This window comes from Salvia miltiorrhiza, chromosome 1 (genome assembly GCF_028751815.1).
Source record: "Salvia miltiorrhiza cultivar Shanhuang (shh) chromosome 1, IMPLAD_Smil_shh, whole genome shotgun sequence".
NCBI classification, from domain to species: Eukaryota; Viridiplantae; Streptophyta; class Magnoliopsida; order Lamiales; family Lamiaceae; genus Salvia; species Salvia miltiorrhiza.
Genome location: NC_080387.1, coordinates 70,613,052 through 70,630,501, shown reverse-complemented (window position 1 = coordinate 70,630,501; position 17,450 = coordinate 70,613,052). Strand labels below are relative to the sequence as shown.

Below are 17,450 nucleotides of genomic sequence, written 5' to 3'. Positions count from 1 at the left end.
CTATATATTTGAAATTGGCTATTTAGCCTATTTACCTCAACAAATGCATCATTCAACCTTCAATAATATGAGTTACCAAATCTTGGCTTCTTCATCATCATTCTGTCACCCAAAAAATCTCAAAGTTTTACACAATCAACTACATTTCAAGACTGCTAACTATTTCTTTCAAGCCCTTAAGACTGCAACAAGGCGCCTTTCGAATTCCCCTCTCTTTCATGGTTTCCTTAGTCGTAGCAACATGTTCCCACTTTCCTGCTGCAGCATAAACGTTAACCAGCAGATTGTAATGGGAGAAGTTGTGAGGATCTTGTTCGATCAAGTCTTTCGCTATTCGCTCTCCCAACATCACGTCCCCTTCAAAACGACACGAACCAAACAGCCCCGCCCACAGTGAAGACATCCCCTCATCAATCGGAATGTTCTTCAATATGCTCACTGCCTCCTGCATTAGACCTACATTAGCCATCAGATTAGCCAAGCACCAGTAGTGACCAAAATTCGGTTTGATGCCCAACTCGTCCCTCATCTCGGAGAAGTGATTTCTCCCCTCTTCCAACAACCCAAGGCGCGCACAAGCGCACAAAACTCCAACGAAGGTAAGTTCATCGGGGAGAATCCACTTCCCTTCCTCTGCTGCGCCTAAACTATCCTTTCGCCTAAGCATTTCTTCGTATAGACTAAGCCCCTCGACTGGATTGCCGTGAATGCAGTGTCCCAAAATCATTGCATTCCAAGAAACAGAGTTCTTCCTCGGCATCCTCCCAAAAATCAACTGAGCTACATCCACCCTACCACATTTGCTATACATATCAATCATAGCAGTATCTATAATCAAACTCAATCTCAAAAACGACCTAATGAGAAACCCGTGAACAGATCTTCCTTCCTTCAATCTATTAGACCTCCCACAAGCTGTGATCACTTGCACCATGGTAGTATCATTGCTCTCACAGCATTGCCCCATCATTTCTCTGAACAACTTCAACGCATTCCCCGGATTTCGGAAATTCAAATACCCGGTGATCACGACATTCCACGAGACCACATTCTTTTCAGGCATTTCGTCGAACAGCTTATGCGCTAATCCCATTTCACCAGCCTTGGCAAAACCATCCACCATCGTGTTCCACGAGACCAAGTCTCTCACAAGCATTTCGACAAACACTTTATGAGCAACATCCATAACCCCACAGCAAGCATAGAAATGAAGCAACGAATTCTGCACCGGTAAAACACTGTCCACTCCCAACTTCACTGCGTGGCCATGGCACATCCGCCCCGAGCTCAAACAACCCAATTTAGCGCAAGCACTAATCAATGGCGGAAACGTGAACGAATTGGGGTAAAACACACCGCCTCTCAGCATCTCGACGTAGAAGACCACGGCTTCTGCATGATAGCTGCTGCAAGAATATTTCTTGATGACAGTGTTGACACAGAACGCATCAGGAGATTCAACGCGCTTGAAAATCAACAACGTGTAGCAAAAATCGTTGATCAAAGCCGACGACAGCTTCAAGAGGCGGCCGGCGAAAGAGGGGTCTCGGAAGAGCCCGGAAGTTATCAAGTGGGATTGGAGTTGGAATAGATGGAATGAGGTTTTGCAGCATTGGAGCAAGTAAAGAGCTCTGCTTGTGATGGCGGCGGACAAATTGTGGTTCCCGTTTGTGCAATGAGAAGCGTTGATTTCTGAATAGGGAGAGAAGGATGCATAGGAGAATGGCTTGGAGGGGTGAGAGAGGAGAAGGTTTCTGAAACGGAGAAGTTTTGCCATTCATTGAATGCGGATGGATTGAGGTGGATCGGCTTCTGCTTCGTTTCCGCCATTAACAGCGTTCATTTGGAGCTCGTTTCATAAGGAAAATGGGGAAATTAGGTCTAACGTTACGTTTTGACTAAAATAAATAAAATAAAAATAGACCTAATTTTTAAATAGTCGTTGCAAAGTCGTGTATGGAGCAGTAGCAACTTCAGTTGAGATAGAGAGACGATAAAAGCAGCAGCTCTCTATCTTGTTTTTCTCTGATGCTGGAACAATGGAGGGCGTTGCTTCTGCACTGCGCTGCACCTCCACACCCCCATTTTGCATTCCCAAATCCTTAAATTCAACAATCTCGCTCGCAGCAATCAGAGTTTCCGGCCCACCTCCGTTCTCTTTATCAACTCATCGCTGCTGTTATGCTTCTTCTCAAATATCACCCTCTCACTTCTCGAAACTTTCTTCTACAAATAGTGAGCTCCTTCCTCTTTCTTTTTCTCTATGTATTCAGAGCTCGTTTTGTGGTTTTCTAGCAAAAATTGATCCTGGGTTTGCGATATTTGAGGATGATAGTGTAAAAAGTTCAATTTTTTTTATTGGTTTTGTTTACTTTTCATGGAGTGGATTAATATTCATATAAGCAGAAGTTGTGATGTGGGTTTATTGTGGTAATGAGTAATGAGATTGTGTACTCCACTTCACCAACTAGTTTGCCCCAACAAGCATTAGCATCCTACTAAATAGTTGTGTGATTCTTCTATATTTTACACATCTTGGCCTGTTTTTGATGTATTACATAGTGTGTGGAGCACGAATTTGGTTAAGTTTTGGAGCCTTAGGTAAAAGATTATCAGACTATCTTATTATGTTATCTTCTTGAATTGGCTGCAGAAGGTGACAGAATTGTTTTAGCAACGCCTGAGGCGGGAGTAAGTACAGAAACAAGTGAATGGGCTATGCAAGGTAAGGTACTAATGCTTTAAGTTTGTATATCCGACACTGTCGGTGAGAGTGATTTGCTTATGCATTTGTTCATGTGAAGATAATCGGTTTTATGAAGTGTATGATTATGTTGAGTAGCAGATGGCAGTGCACGCATTTGTTCATCTTATTCGCTTCATGTTAAAATATTGCACTCTTGAAGAGCTCATGTAATGGAACTTAGAAAATGTTGGATTCAATGTGCACTTGAATTGCAGAATTCAAGCTAACTAGGTTGATGATTTAGATTGCTACAAACTGTGGCATATGCATCTCGTGCTTATGTTATGTATGTGAACCACAAAATCACAAAAGATGTAATACTATTGGCAGATTTCTATACGTTGAGGAAAGAAGTAGAGACTGTCTTGGAGCGTGTTGAAGAGATCAGGGCCGGTGCTGGTCTGAAACAGCTGGAGAAAAACCTTGCCGATTTGGAAGAAGCCTCAGGTGATAGCTCTCTATGGGATGATCGTGCCAAAGCCCAGCAGACGCTTCAGGCTTTGACTGACGTTAAAGAAAAAATAAAACTTCTCAATGACTTCAAAGCACAGGTTTTTCAATTCTATCAATTCAAACTCTTATGCATCGAATCAAGGACAGAATTCATTTATGCTCGCGTCTAAACATAGCCAACATATCATATGCTGCAGGCTGAAGAAGCAGAAACCATAGTTAATCTCACAGAGGAGATGGACTCAGTCGATACAGGGCTCCTTGAAGAAGCAGTTGGAATCATTAAAGAATTGAGGAAGGCGTTGGACCTATTTGAATTAACGCAGCTTCTTGCTGGCCCTTACGATAAAGAAGGTGCTGTAATCAGCATCACGGCTGGTGCAGGGGGTACTGATGCACAGGTAACTCCAGTTCCAGTAATGTTAAAAGTAAATATCTCAAGTTATGCATTGCTATTTGTGGGGAGGGAAATAAGATGAAAGTTTATATTTAAGTGATTCTTTAAATTGTTTTGATATCTTCCAGTGCAGGATTGGGCTGACATGCTTCTGAGGATGTATGTAAGGTGGGGGGAAAAGCAGAGGTTCAAGACGAAAGTAGTGGAGAAGTCGATGGGAGAAGAGGCTGGTATCAAATCAGCTACTATCGAAGTGGAAGGCCGATATGTCTATGGTTACATCTCCGGTGAGAAAGGAACCCACCGTATTGTCCGACAGTCCCCCTTCAACTCCAAAGGTCTTCGCCAGGTAACATTTTCACATCTTCGCCCCAATCCAATTTGTCCACTCATCCTTGTGCTGATTTCCTGCAGACTAGTTTCTCCGGTGTTGAAGTCATGCCTCTTCTTCCTGAGGACTCGTTGAACGTAGAAATACCGGAAGAAGACTTGGAGTTCAGCTTCTCTAGAGCAGGAGGGAAAGGTGGCCAAAACGTTAATAAAGTCGAATCTGCTGTACGGATTACTCACATACCTACCGGAGTGACAGTTCGTTGCACAGGTTAGTTAGCCTCGTCTGAATATCCGTTACTCGTACGACTACTTTTGGCAAGTTCGAATCCGATGTTTAACTAGTGACCACCATAATATTTTTGGCAAGTAATTTTCTTTGCTTTCTTTGCTTCTTAGATCATGTAGATAGATTGCTTCCTATTTAGATTATGTTTTCTTTTTTCTTCACAATTTCAGAGGAGAGAAGTCAGCTGGCAAATAAGATCAAAGGTATGAGCAGACTGAAAGCGAAACTACTAGTGATAGCAGAGGAGCAAAGGGCGTCGGAGATCAAGCAAATCAAAGGCGACGCTGTCAAGGCCGAGTGGGGGCAGCAGATACGGAACTACGTGTTCCATCCGTACAAGTTGGTGAAAGACGTGCGTACAGGGCACGAGACATCAGACGTCGCCTCAGTAATGGATGGCGAGTTAGAGCCCTTCATCAAAGCATATCTCAAGTACAAGTACACCGCAAGGATAGAAGAGCAGTCGTGATTCCAACGATGATTTCTAACTCGATCCTTCAGTCACGAACGCACGCAGGTTGTGTGTAGACGACGTCGTCCTACTGTAAAAATCTTGAGGGTTTGGTAGCCGTGGCTGAAATATGATCTCATCTTTTGTAGCCATTGAAGTTTCAAGTTTGAAGAGGTGAAAAATTTTCACTGTTTCTTGGTAGATTTTCAGTTGTAAATTTGTAACTCATGTTCACATACTCTGTAAATTTGTTACTCTATTCCAGGCAAGGAATGAGTTTCATAAATGGATGTTTTCTTTATATAAAATGTACATTTAAATCCTTATACTTTCACTTTTTTTTGAAGGGATCATAGATGATACTATAGGAAATTAGTTTTTGCAAATGAAATTCAGAGATCCAATTCAAAACATAAAACATAAAAAATAATATAGAATCAAAGAAAAAGTGAAATTATAGAGACTCAGTATTTACAAAGAAATTTGAGGACTACATCAAAAAGATTTGAAAGAAGCAGACCTATCCAAATAAGTGTTGTATTCGAAAACAGAATTTGATAGAAAATGATGGAGCAGAAGATATCATGAATCATGATTGTTCTTCCCTGCTAGCAGCAACAACCATTGTTCCAGCTTCACTACCTTGTTCATCATCTTTAGTTTTCTGCATTTTCCAACCCCAATCATGTCAAAATTAGTAGCTGAGATCTGGTGTAATCAAACATTATATTACTAAAAAAAGAAGAAAGATTTTCTCAATCAAATTCAGTTCCATAACCCTAAATACACAATGCAGAACTTCTGAAAGGAAGCAAGAAGCATACCTTCTCTTGAGCAGTCATAAACTCATAATACTTGCGCATTAACATTTCTTCCTCTACCTACAGTTTCAACACAATTGATAGCATGAATACCTAGATGATCACACACCAAATAATTTCAAATCACAAACAGAGTACCTGGATTCTGTGCAATTCATGAGACATTGATCTGTATGCATCCATCAAAAGCTCCTTTTGCTTCTCCAAATGCCTGCCAATCATTACAAAGGGTGAAAATATTCAGATTTTCACCAATAGCATTGATAACAAGAAATTAATGGGCAAAGAAGATATACTTGAGAACGTTTCCTGAGTGCTTAGGATCCATGTCGAGATTCAAACACAAGCTCCTGAAGAAAGCTCACGTTTAAATTTACATGTGTAAGGATCATGCTGTACAATTATATATCAAGATGAAACAAGAAATCTCAAAAGGGGCTGGCTGTACGAACCAACAAATTTCGCGAGCGCTGGCAATTCGGAAGCAATAGGCAGGGCAAGCGGCAAGACGAGAGAGAGAGGGAGGGGCGGGGCTCCGATTGGATCAGCGGCGAGGAATTAGGGCGCGGGATTCTGATTTCTGAATTTTGGGGGTTAGGGCGAGACGAGAGATCGAATTATGTAGGGTTTCACTCTTGTCTTTCTCTTTTAATTAGAAGGGTTATCCCTTCCCATTAGTGCAAAAATACAAACAGCGCAACAAACCTTACACGCCGCCTCGCTCCCAAACTCACACGGCTGAGCTTCTGCCTCTCCGCCGCCGTTCAATAGTCCACCGTTGCGATTAGGTAAGTCAAGAACAAGCTCTCTGTTGCTAAATTGTTGCGTGTAATCGTGGGTTTAGATGTTGCTGTTGTGAAGCATGAAACCAATTTAGCGTTGTTGATTACAATCTTGTGTTATGTATCAAACTTGGTTTTAGTAATTGGGTTTATTCATCCAATTACTAAATGGATTGTAGTCACACTATATTAATTCACCTAGTTTTCATGAAAACTAGTGCAGACTTTATGCTGTCTCATACAATATTCCAAAAACAAGACTCTAATCAACTTAATAATGCATGCCTGTATCTAGTAAAAGTCCATTGTTTTACTTGTTTACTTATCAATTTTGGGGTGTTTGCCTAAACTTATATTATAGAACTAATAAGTGTTTCAAGAGTTTATAAGTTATTCCCTCTTTTCCACTAAAAATAACTTGTAATTCATTTTGGGTCGTCCCATTATAAGTGGTATATTTTTATAAATGAAAAAGTTTAACTTTTAAAAAAATATAGGCTCTATCACTTTTAACCAACTAGCAAAAAAAGAACGTACGTTGTTTACAATTAATGTTATTTTATTTGATAATTTATTATTTTAAAAAATCTATTAATTTATTACTTTTATTAGATATATAATTTATTGGATGAATATATTTATTTATAAGCCTTATCAATAGCTATAGATATATAACATATGCATTTAGTGTAATATCTAATGAATAATATATTCTTATAAATATATAATATACATTAAAATAAAATATGTAATAGGGGTAAAATAGGCAATTCACATGTTGTATATAAGGCTCTTTTTATAGGATCAATTCATAAATTCAAAATTAAATAGAATTCTAATGCAATTAAAAATCTACTCTTATCATATTTATAATTTGATGTAAATATGTTTTAGTTTGAATTATTAAAATGTCTATGTTTTAGTTTGGATTATTATAAAGTATTAGATCTGATATATGTAAAATTAAATAGAATTCTAATGCGATAAGAAATCTACTCTTATCAAGTTTGAATTATTAAAATGCCTATGTTTTAGTTTGGATTATTATAAAGTATTAGATTTATTTTATAAATATATAATAGGGGTAAAATAGGCAATCCACAAGTTGTCCCATAGAATGCTTAGGCTCTTGTCCCATAGATTTACACATTCTCCTTAATTCTTGTGTCGAAAAATTTTGAGCCACTTATAGTGGGATGGATGGAGTAAAATCTATTTCGACGAGTTTATAAGCTCAAACCAAACACTCTTTCAGTGTGGAATCCTGGTTTTATTTTTAATTACTATCATTGCATTTTTCCGTCTTATGTGTCTTCATCAAGTTACCAAAAGCTTTTGATAGAAAAACTAAAAGTAAAAAAATAATAGTGTAGACAACTCATACCTACATATTGTGCCATTATGGTTTATAACTAATTTAGTCATTGGTCTATTAGATTCATGATTAAAGAAATGGTCGCCTTGAATTAATATACTGAAAGTTTTGATACTGTTAAGCTGTAATGGTGGAATGTGTTATCCCATTAAAAACTACTGGTTTCTTCTAGCTTAAATATTTACATTTTTTTTTTTTGAGGAAATAAATATTTACATTTTATTAACACTATTTTCAATTTTCAATTTTCGTTGATTTATGGTTTCTTTGGTGTAAGAGCTGATGTAATCAATAGAGTGAGATGGGCTACTTCTCATTTAACAATGAATAAAAGATTCTTGTGTTGTTTGTTCTTCTACTTGACCTGTTTAACAAATAAAAGATTTTATTTTGTAAAAACTGCAGAATTTGGAAACGGATCTGAATTTAGTGGAAAACATATATGTTCACGTGCTGAAGAGCATCTTTGGATATTCTTTCTGACAATCTCAAACGACATTTTTATCACTCCCAATTAATTAAGTATATCATAACCGATTAATTAATCATATGTGGAGATTTTGTCCACTTCAAAATTTCACTTCTTTTGGCTGCATTGCTGATCATATGATATTAATAATACTCCATTTTGCTTTCGATTTGAAATAAATCTCGACTGCAGATTCATATCAATGGGAAAAATATGATATCCATAGATTTTATTTTCCAAGTTATCCTAGATTGAAAACAACATTTGGAATCCAAATCTTTTAAGTTTGTCCATGTCTTTCACTCTCTTTGATAAGTACAATTATGTATAAATCGATTTAGAATTGAAAGGCATGATGACTAGAAAATATTTTTAGGAAAAAAGAAAAAAAAATCATTTATCTGTGATTGACATTTTAAACATATCTAGTGTTTTGAAGTTATAGATTTCACTGGGCATCTTTAAAATTTCATGGGCATTTCAGGTTTCAGATTTCTTAAATGTCGCATTGCAAAGCTAGTGTTTAATCAATTTTGGAATATACTTTTTTTGGGCAAAACATATTTTCTCTTCATCCCTCTAAATATGATTAACTTCTTTTAAGCAAAAAATGAAGAAAAATGTGCAAATTGGATAAAAATAGTAGGATCCACAACTTGTATTTATTAAGCCCATTGTCCCAATAAAAATGATATTACTATTTGAATTCTTCCATTATAAGTGGTTTGTTTTTATAAAAGACAAAATTTAATTGTTAAAAACTTATAGACTCTACAGCTTTTAATTAATTTACACATTCTTCCTAATTTACATGTTCAAAAGCTTTACGTCATTTAGTGGGATGAGGGAGTATTTAAGTACTTGTAGTTGTACAAATTACATTTTGTTTTGATAGGTTCGTGTACATTATTTTGGTTCAATATATCCCTTTATTTATTTATTTTTAATTAATCTCTTAAAGTCCCTTAATGATAGATTTATTTAACCATAATTAAAATCAGTGTTAGAATTTACATGTAGAAAACAAAATTAACGACAAACAAGATTACTGTTTACTTACCACAAAATTTTCTGTACATCCGGGTATACCGTACATCCAGATTGATCTGTACCCAAATCCTGACCCGCATACTAATTCAAACCCGCATCCTGACCCAAAGCGTGTAAATGACACTATTAAGTTATACAAATGACACTGCTTATAATTAACACTATTAAATTATATAAATAACACTGTAATATTTTAAAATGTTATAGTGTCATTTTCAATCTTGTAGTGTTATTTAAAATATTATAGTGTCATTTACAATCTTATAGTGTCAATTATAGGAAGTGTCATTTATATTTCTGAATAGTGTCAATTATATACAGTGTCATTTACAATGTTATAGTGTCATTTATACGCAATGTCATTTATATAACAGAATAGTGTCAATTACAGGCAATGTCATTTGTAGAATCGAATAATATCATTTACACGATTTGAGTTAGAATGCGGATTTGGATCAAAATGCGGATCAGGATCTGAGTACGGGTCTATCCGAGTCGAGTGTACCCAAGACCTCCTCTTTAATTACCTCTATTTGATTGTCAAACGTCGTTGAATGACGTTGTTTGAGGTAATCGGAAAGTCTCGTACATGTGGAAACATTCTTAAAATCATCTAAATTTTAAATTTAGTTAATTTTATTATTTTCTTTGTATTGGCGTTTTTTCTATAATTTTTTAATTTTTATAATTTCTTTAAGTGTAAAAATTATAAAAAAAAATACAAATTAAAAAGAATATTTAAAAACTACAATATAGAGAAAATAATAATACTAACTAAATTCTTTTAAATCTGAACCAAAAAAATTAAATTAATCAAAATTTTTAAATATTTAACATTTTTTGTCAGACATATTTCTTTCAAATACCACTACAAAAAAAATTCTCTCTCTAAATTAATTAATCCAAAAAAATAAGAGTAAAATAAAAATAATAAAATAAGCCGACAAATACTCGTGACCGGTATCATTATTAGTGCAGAGACCATAGTAATTGTAGAATTTATTTCGCGAGTATAAATCATTAAATTGCACAGATCTTCTGATTACAAATGGTAACTAAAATTTGGCACAGGTGAATTAAGCAGTGTCAGACTTTGTTTTGTTATTTATTTATTTAAACATTTTTAGGAGGCGAAATGATCTGAATTTTAAATCTTCCGTTATACGGAATATTAAAAAAGTTAACGCACAATGAGTCAATGACATCAAACCATTCATTATTAGGACATTTTATTATCTATAATTGCATCATAGATTATCGGCAAAATATATTTAGAGATCCTTTTAATTTAGTCTTTTATTTCTATAGGTCCTTATATAATTTTTTGGTTTTATTAGATTTTTCTAATTTTATAATTAATATTATTGGATAATTTTTAAACAATTTTATCAAATTTATTAATTTTTCTGTTAACTATCTCGCACATCATTAATTTATTATTAAAATAAAATCTATGTAATAGAATCGGGGGAGAATTGGACGGTGAATAGCTGATTCTTAGTATGAATTCGACATATAAATTCAACCCCTCGAAACAAATTTCAAAGATTTAAAACAAAAACATAAGCTTTAAGCTTTGAAGTTTTGTACAACAAACAACAAGCAAATCTTCTCATATTAATTCAAGAAAGCAAGAAAGAAAGTAACAAGAACAACAAACTCCAAGGAATCAAAGCAATTAAGTTTGATTTTGTGTATTAAAAAAAACAAATACTACAATTAATTAAGTGTTAATAATACCTACCCGTACTATTTAGTTAAAAGAAGAAATTTACGTTGATTTAAATGGCGAGGTATGATTTGGATAAATTGTATACTCCTTCCCTTTCATCCAGGAAAAATATAACACTTTTGTCATTTTTGATATCCACAAAAAATATGATATTTTCTTTTTTAAGACATGATTTCACATTTTTTTATATATTTTATCTTTACAAATACCACTTATTTATAAAAAAATAATAATAATAATTTAATCTCAATCACTCATTTCATACAATGGTGGAACTATTTTCACTTACATAAGAATCACCACTAATTTTATTAAAAAATTTACCCAGCAAAAGTCTCATACTTTTGATGGACGGTGAGAGATGGAGTACTATATTACTCCTTTTTTTTCACTAAACATAACTCACTTCTTTTCAGCACGAAGAATGTTAGAGGAAGCTTTTCGATATGGGCGACTAAGGTAATGAGTTGTAGAGCTATGAGCTAATTTTCCATCATCCAATCCACAACAAATCAAATGGCTCGCTTCGTGTAAATTGAATAAAAGTGATAGAGCCCACATCTTTTCAAGAGTTAAATATTACTTCCTATGTCCTCATAAAAAGTATTTAATTTGTCATTTTCGTTCGTCCTCATAAAATGTATTCAATCTATTTTTAGTAAGTTTTTCACTCACATGAAAGTGAGACCCTTACTCCACTCACAACATATTCAATCAATTTATTAAAATCCCGTGTCATTTAAAACGGGATACATTTTATAAGGACATATGGAGTACTTTCTATGTAGTTAGTAATGTCCACGGATCGAGAACCGCTTGTTTTGGGCCTGAATCGTTGGTTCACGGTTTAACCAGGAAGGTGAACTGTAATCGGCCTGTGAAGAGGTAGAGACGGGCCGGTTACAGGCCTTGAACCGATAGCGTCGGGCCAGGCCTAAAACTGCCGGTTCAAGGACCGACCGACGGTCTAAGGGTTGAACCGACATTTTTACGACTTCGATCGTCTTTGAAGTCGAGGTTGATAGACTTGCCACGATTATCACGAGACATGATGATAATATAAGAAATGTAATAGTAGGATAAATAGAGATTAATTTAGCAAGAGCAAGAGCAAGAGAATAATTTAACAAGAACTTTCGAATTAAAAAAAATAAAATAAAAACTCGAAAAACCACCGATTTTGATCAATTAACCGAGGATTTTCGGCCTAAACAGCGGTTTTCCGAATTCGGGCTCAGTGGTTAACTGTCAATTTTGAATTTCAAAAATTCGGGCTCGTATCCGAATTAGGTGTTTGTCGATTTTAGTTCCGACTCGTGATTAACGGTTTCAGGTTTGGATCGTTGACCAAATGTCGGTTCATCCGGTTCGAATTAATCCGGACATCATTATTTTTATGAAAATGAGTCATCTTTAATGAGACGTTTTTAAATGAAAAATAGTCATGTTTAATGATGCAGAGGGAGCAAAAGATTCTAAATTGAATTTATAGCCAAAATTTTAAATTAATGAAAAAAAATCGAAATAGCTCCAAAAAATGATATGTTGGGTTGTGTTTAAGTTGCGACACCCAACTCGTAACTCCACGTGACCTCCATTGATGATCCAAAATCCGAGCAGCAAATTTATTTTACTGTAATCAAATAGATTATCATATTTCTTTTCACATAAAAAAACATGGATGATGAAGTTGGATGCCATTATTATCAAAGTACGAGAGATAAAAGATGGCGGGTCGTTTTCTGTTCCAAAAGAAAATATACTAAAAACATTTGACTAAACTCCAAAACAGAAAAAAGAAAAAAGAAAAGTAAAAAAGTATGAATGTGATGAATGGGGGCAACAACAGTGTCAGTTTGGCGTGCCTAACACTGTGCACTTTATATATTTCTTTATTCATTGAAAAAGATTGAACTGCCATTCATCCAAAATCCAAATAGTATATACATTACACTATACTAATTTACAACTTTGAAATTCAAGAACCTCACTTTACTGATGATTTATTAGTGAATGAAAAGAAAAGGGAAGTGGAAAAGGGAGAAGCTGATTTTTCAAAGGTAAAAAAAAAAAATATTGATAATTTTTGCATAAATATGTGGGAAAGGCGAATGGGAAAAGTTATAATGTGGGGAGGAGAGAAAGAGGCAGCAGTGGTGGGGGCGGTGGTGCTGATTCTCAAGGGATAGATGAGTGTGGGAACATTCTGAGCTTGGCTTTTTGCGAGAACATTATGTTGCTATGGTGGCTGGCAAAGATTAGCAACTACTCTTCTTCTTCTTTTCATTTTTTCATTTCTTGTTGGCCTCTTTCTCTGTTCTTGTTTTTCTTCCTCTAAAACTCTTGTACCAATCTTGCTTGCACACTGTTTTGAGCATTGATTCAACCATTCTTGATTAGGTGAGTGTGAAGTTTTGCTTTTCCTTTTACTACTTTCTATTGCAATGATTCTTGCTTGAATTTGTTGTGCTATTTGTGATGTGGCAATGGTAAAAGTGTGATCTTGATTTTGAGTATACTTATTGGTTTTGATGTATTTTTGCTTTGGGAATTTTGATGTAGGGATGGGAACAAATATGTTGGTTGGAGTGATTTAGGTGGATATGTTTCCATTACCCTCCAAATCTAGTTGATGCTTGTTGTCTGTGATTTAGGTGATGCTCCACGCTCATACCAAGATTCCTGCTGGCTTTGACTGGTGTTTCAAACTTCATTGATTGTACAAAATCTTTGTTTGGGGGAATGTGGATCTTTGGGTTTGACTTTTTCATTGAAGTAGTTGTAAATTTATAAGTTTGAGATATGAAAAGAAATACTATTAGGTATTCTCTGTTATTGAGCTTCACTTTGAGGGCTTTAGTGTCTAGACTTTTGAGAGCTTTATCTTCTTCCACTTCTTGCTCTTGCTTACTTCCTTTAGAGTAGTCGAGTGATAAGTTGTTTCGGTTTTAAAGAACCTGCAGCAGGCGATAGACGATGAAGTTTATGAAGCTCGGATCCAAGCCTGATCAGTTTCAGAATGATGGAGACAATATCAGGTTAACTATTAACCTTTCTTGATCTCTCTGTTTATGCTTTAGTTGTAGTTCGAGCTGCATTTTTTCATTGCATATTGTTATGTTCTTAAATAGTAGCTTTTTCACCATATTTACTATGGCTTGTATTGTCACCTAAAGATACTCATTTCATGGAAATCTCCGAGTTTTTAGTATGGATTTGTGTTGGTATTCAAATGGAATACTCAAATAGTTTTGATGTTTCTCCAAAGTTGGTAAAATGGATATTCTATCCTCCTGAGGTGACTTGGTACATTTTGTCATGCATTTTTAGTTCAATTATCCCACTTTATCTTCTCCTATCTACTTAAGTGCTATGCAATTATTTTGTAACACAAAAACCATCCTTTTAGTAGCATGTCTCGCAACGTTAGAACATTTGATGATAAATGGAAATGTCGTACATCTCATGAGACGATGAGACGATAACGTTTGCTGGTTTGCTCATAGTGTTGCACTTGCTCCTTTTCTGTATCAAATGTTCAATATATAAAGTTGCAGAAATATAAAGAGTTTACTAAAAATGGGACTGCTCGAAAATTTTGTTTCAGATATGTAGCAACAGAGCTGGCGACTGATCTGATAATTAATGTTGGTGATATCAAGTTTTATCTCCACAAGGTACATCCATTTTCTTGCTTAACATATTGCTAATACAATTGTTTAACCTAATCCATCATCAATATTTGTTGTTAATTTTTTGACTAGTATTAGTTGCTTTTGTTCTTGCATAGTTTTATGCTTCTATGTTAGATAGTAGTTGGAAATAAGATGAGTGTTTTTCTTCTACTAAAGCAGCACTTCTTCTTCTGCAGTTTCCTCTTCTCTCGAAGAGTTCTCACCTTCAGAAGCTCGTCGGCAGCAGTACTGCAAACGACGAAAATGATGAGATTCGCATAGACGACATTCCCGGGGGAGCTACTGCATTCGAAGTGTGTGCCAAGTTCTGCTATGGCATGGTCGCGACGCTCAACGCTTATAACGTGGTGGCAGCGCGCTGTGCATCGGAGTATCTGGAAATGTACGAGACCGTCGAGAAAGGAAATCTTATATACAAGATCGACGTCTTCCTCAGCTCTAGCATTTTCCGGAGCTGGAAAGACTCGATCATTGTTCTTCAGACTACAAGGTCTCATCTTCCCTGGTCCGAGGAACTGAAGATCGTCAGCCACTGCCTCGATTCCATAGCTTCCAAGGCTTCCATCGAGCCTTCGAAGGTTGACTGGTCGTATACCTACAACCGGAAGAAGCTCCTGTCCGAGAAGGGACACGATCCACTCTGGAATGGCGTGAGGAAACAGCAAACGGTGCCTAAAGACTGGTGGGCGGAGGAGCTTTGTGAGCTTCAGATTGATTTATACAAACGGGTGATTTCAACGGTACGAGCTAAAGGGAGGATTTCTGCTGATGTAATCGGAGAGTCGTTGCAAGCTTATCTCTCGAGAAGGCTCCCCGGCTTCAGCAAAGGCACGATACGAGGTGGTGATACGCTCAAGTACCGGTACTTGGTTGAAACCATCACGGAGTTGCTGCCCACTGAGGTGAACTCCGTGCCGTGTAGTTTCCTGCTCAAATTACTGCAAGCATCGTTCGTGTTGGAATGTGGAGAGTCGGGGAGAAGGGAGCTGATGCAGAAAATCGCGCAGCAGCTCGGGGAGGCAACGGTGGCTGATTTTCTGATACGTTCGCCTAATGGTGAGACGGCCCTCTATAACATAGACATAGTGTATGACTTGGTTGAGCAGTTTGTGATGCAAGAGCATACCGACTGCTCCCTCGATCCCGAGTTCCATGACGTGTACGGAGGATTCTCCTCGGATGCTTCCAAGGCTAACGTGGCCACGTTGGTCGATAGTTATCTGGCTGAAGCTGCTCGAGACTCCTCGTTGCCCCTGTCCAGATTTCTTGATCTAGCGGCTATGGTCTCGAGCTTTCCAAGGCAGACGCACGATAGAATCTATCGTGCTATCGACATGTATCTCAAGGTCCGTCTCCTATATACCCGAGTTGTGTCTTCTATTCGTTTCGTTGTATGCTAAAACGAGGCGTGCTCGTATTGCAGGAGCACCCGGAGATGACTAAGAGCGAGAAGAAGAAGATGTGCCGGTTGATGGATTGTAGGAAGCTATCGGGTGAGGCGTGTGCGCATGTTGTGCAGAACGAGAGGCTCCCGTTGCGGGTTGTTATGCAGGTTCTCTTCTTCGAGCACAGCCGAGCAGCAGCAGGGGGAGGAGGGGGTGATCACACGATGCCGGAGCTACCCGGGTCTATTAGGGCTTTGCTCCCCGGAGGGTCGTACGGGAGCTCGAGGTCTGCTACTACCAACACAGACGACGACTGGGATGGTGAGCAGACGGCCGAGGAGCTCAAGTCGTTGAAGGCGGAGCTGGCTTCTCTGAGGCTGAGAAACAACGGAGGCGGGGGCGGGAAGAAGCTGTCGAAGCTATGGTCGAACGAGAACAGCAGCTCGGACACGTCCGGCAGCCTCGAGGAGAGTAGATCGACGCCTTCAAGAAGTAGGAGACGTGCATTGTCGTAGAATTGGTGAATCAAACTTGTAAGAATGCATCTTGGATCATTCCCCTTTTGACTTGTTAGAATTGCAAAGCCAGATATCAGAATTTTTGGACACTAAAAGAGTGTGATTGATGATATAGCAAGTCTTGCTTTGCTCTCTATTGTGTTTTTCAATTTTGCCTTTGCACCATGGGAAAAATCACTTACAAGGATATTATTGAATTCGAGTTTTTCAGTGACAACACACTCACTTTATCAATTAGGCCAGTCTCGAGCAACACTAGAGTTTAGATTGTTACCTATAAACTTGAATTATTTTCATAAATTATGATTTTTTTTTTTACATTTAGTGTATAAAGTAATTGACGTTAACTCGTATACATAAGTTACTAGTATATGTTGCCAACAAAAACTAATCTTATTTTGATCGAACATAATAAGTTGGTTATGCGTGTGTGTTGGCCTAGTGATAGAAGGTTAATGTCCAATACCTGAGGTTCTGAATTCGAGTCTTTCATTGCACAGCCTTTAAAATTTATTTATTTACTTTATATATATATATATATATGTATATTAAAGAAAAGGGAATACTATATGTAAATTATCATATATGATTGAGATTTGGGAAAGTGAAATTGGATATATGAGGTTAGTTATCCAAAATATGCATCAACAAGTCCAAACAAGCATTGAGACTTCAAATATATTTGATTATGATACACTTATGGCTATATCCTTGATAATATGTGCGAATTTCAACATAGAGAGTATAAAGTCCAATCAGATCTCTTATATTCATGTCCCTTACTTTCCTAGCCACGTGTTAAATTGATATTAATTTGAGTTTATTTTTTTAATTGGGAGATTGAAATTTGTTATTTAACCTCACACTCATAAATGAGAAGAATATTAGTAGTAGACTACGAGGAGACCTATGCAGTTATTAGACCTCACCTTGTTTCAGATTTACTCATAATGTGGA

At 36.6% G+C, this 17,450-nt stretch overlaps 4 protein-coding genes across 6 annotated transcripts; 2 read left to right on the top strand and 2 right to left on the bottom strand.

Moving 5' to 3' along the window:
• Positions 1-51: 51 nt before the first annotated feature.
• On the bottom strand, positions 52-1,903 carry LOC131005668 (pentatricopeptide repeat-containing protein At3g51320-like). The gene has a single exon (XM_057932697.1). It carries the CDS (start codon positions 1,775-1,777, stop codon positions 140-142), a length of 1,638 nt encoding a protein of 545 aa, XP_057788680.1. The 5' UTR covers positions 1,778-1,903; the 3' UTR covers positions 52-139.
• A 44-nt stretch (positions 1,904-1,947) lies between these two features.
• Positions 1,948-4,974, top strand: LOC131005669 (peptide chain release factor PrfB1, chloroplastic). The gene is made up of 7 exons (XM_057932698.1): positions 1,948-2,235; positions 2,654-2,725; positions 3,077-3,297; positions 3,397-3,600; positions 3,730-3,945; positions 4,011-4,197; positions 4,386-4,974. Exons 1-7 carry the CDS (start codon positions 2,040-2,042, stop codon positions 4,682-4,684), a joined length of 1,395 nt encoding a protein of 464 aa, XP_057788681.1. The 5' UTR covers positions 1,948-2,039; the 3' UTR covers positions 4,685-4,974.
• A 124-nt stretch (positions 4,975-5,098) lies between these two features.
• On the bottom strand, positions 5,099-6,593 carry LOC131005670 (uncharacterized). Its single transcript, XM_057932699.1, has 5 exons — positions 5,940-6,593; positions 5,784-5,837; positions 5,626-5,698; positions 5,491-5,547; positions 5,099-5,330 (listed from the first exon to the last, which is right to left on the bottom strand). The coding sequence occupies exons 2-5, from the start codon at positions 5,813-5,815 to the stop codon at positions 5,256-5,258; spliced, it is 237 nt and encodes a 78-aa protein (XP_057788682.1). The 5' UTR covers positions 5,816-5,837; positions 5,940-6,593; the 3' UTR covers positions 5,099-5,255.
• Positions 6,594-12,811: 6,218 nt separating this feature from the next.
• Positions 12,812-16,627, top strand: LOC131005666 (BTB/POZ domain-containing protein NPY5-like). 3 transcript variants are annotated; one of them, XM_057932691.1, is made up of 5 exons: positions 12,812-12,955; positions 13,850-13,933; positions 14,503-14,572; positions 14,767-15,936; positions 16,014-16,627. In XM_057932691.1, exons 2-5 carry the CDS (start codon positions 13,872-13,874, stop codon positions 16,488-16,490), a joined length of 1,779 nt encoding a protein of 592 aa, XP_057788674.1. In that variant the 5' UTR covers positions 12,812-12,955; positions 13,850-13,871; the 3' UTR covers positions 16,491-16,627. The 3 variants fall into 3 exon arrangements, with proteins under 3 accessions (XP_057788674.1, XP_057788672.1, XP_057788673.1); XM_057932689.1 differs by having other exon boundaries at positions 12,812-13,295; XM_057932690.1 differs by having other exon boundaries at positions 12,874-13,295; positions 13,550-13,933.
• The last annotated feature ends 823 nt before the right edge of the window (positions 16,628-17,450 follow it).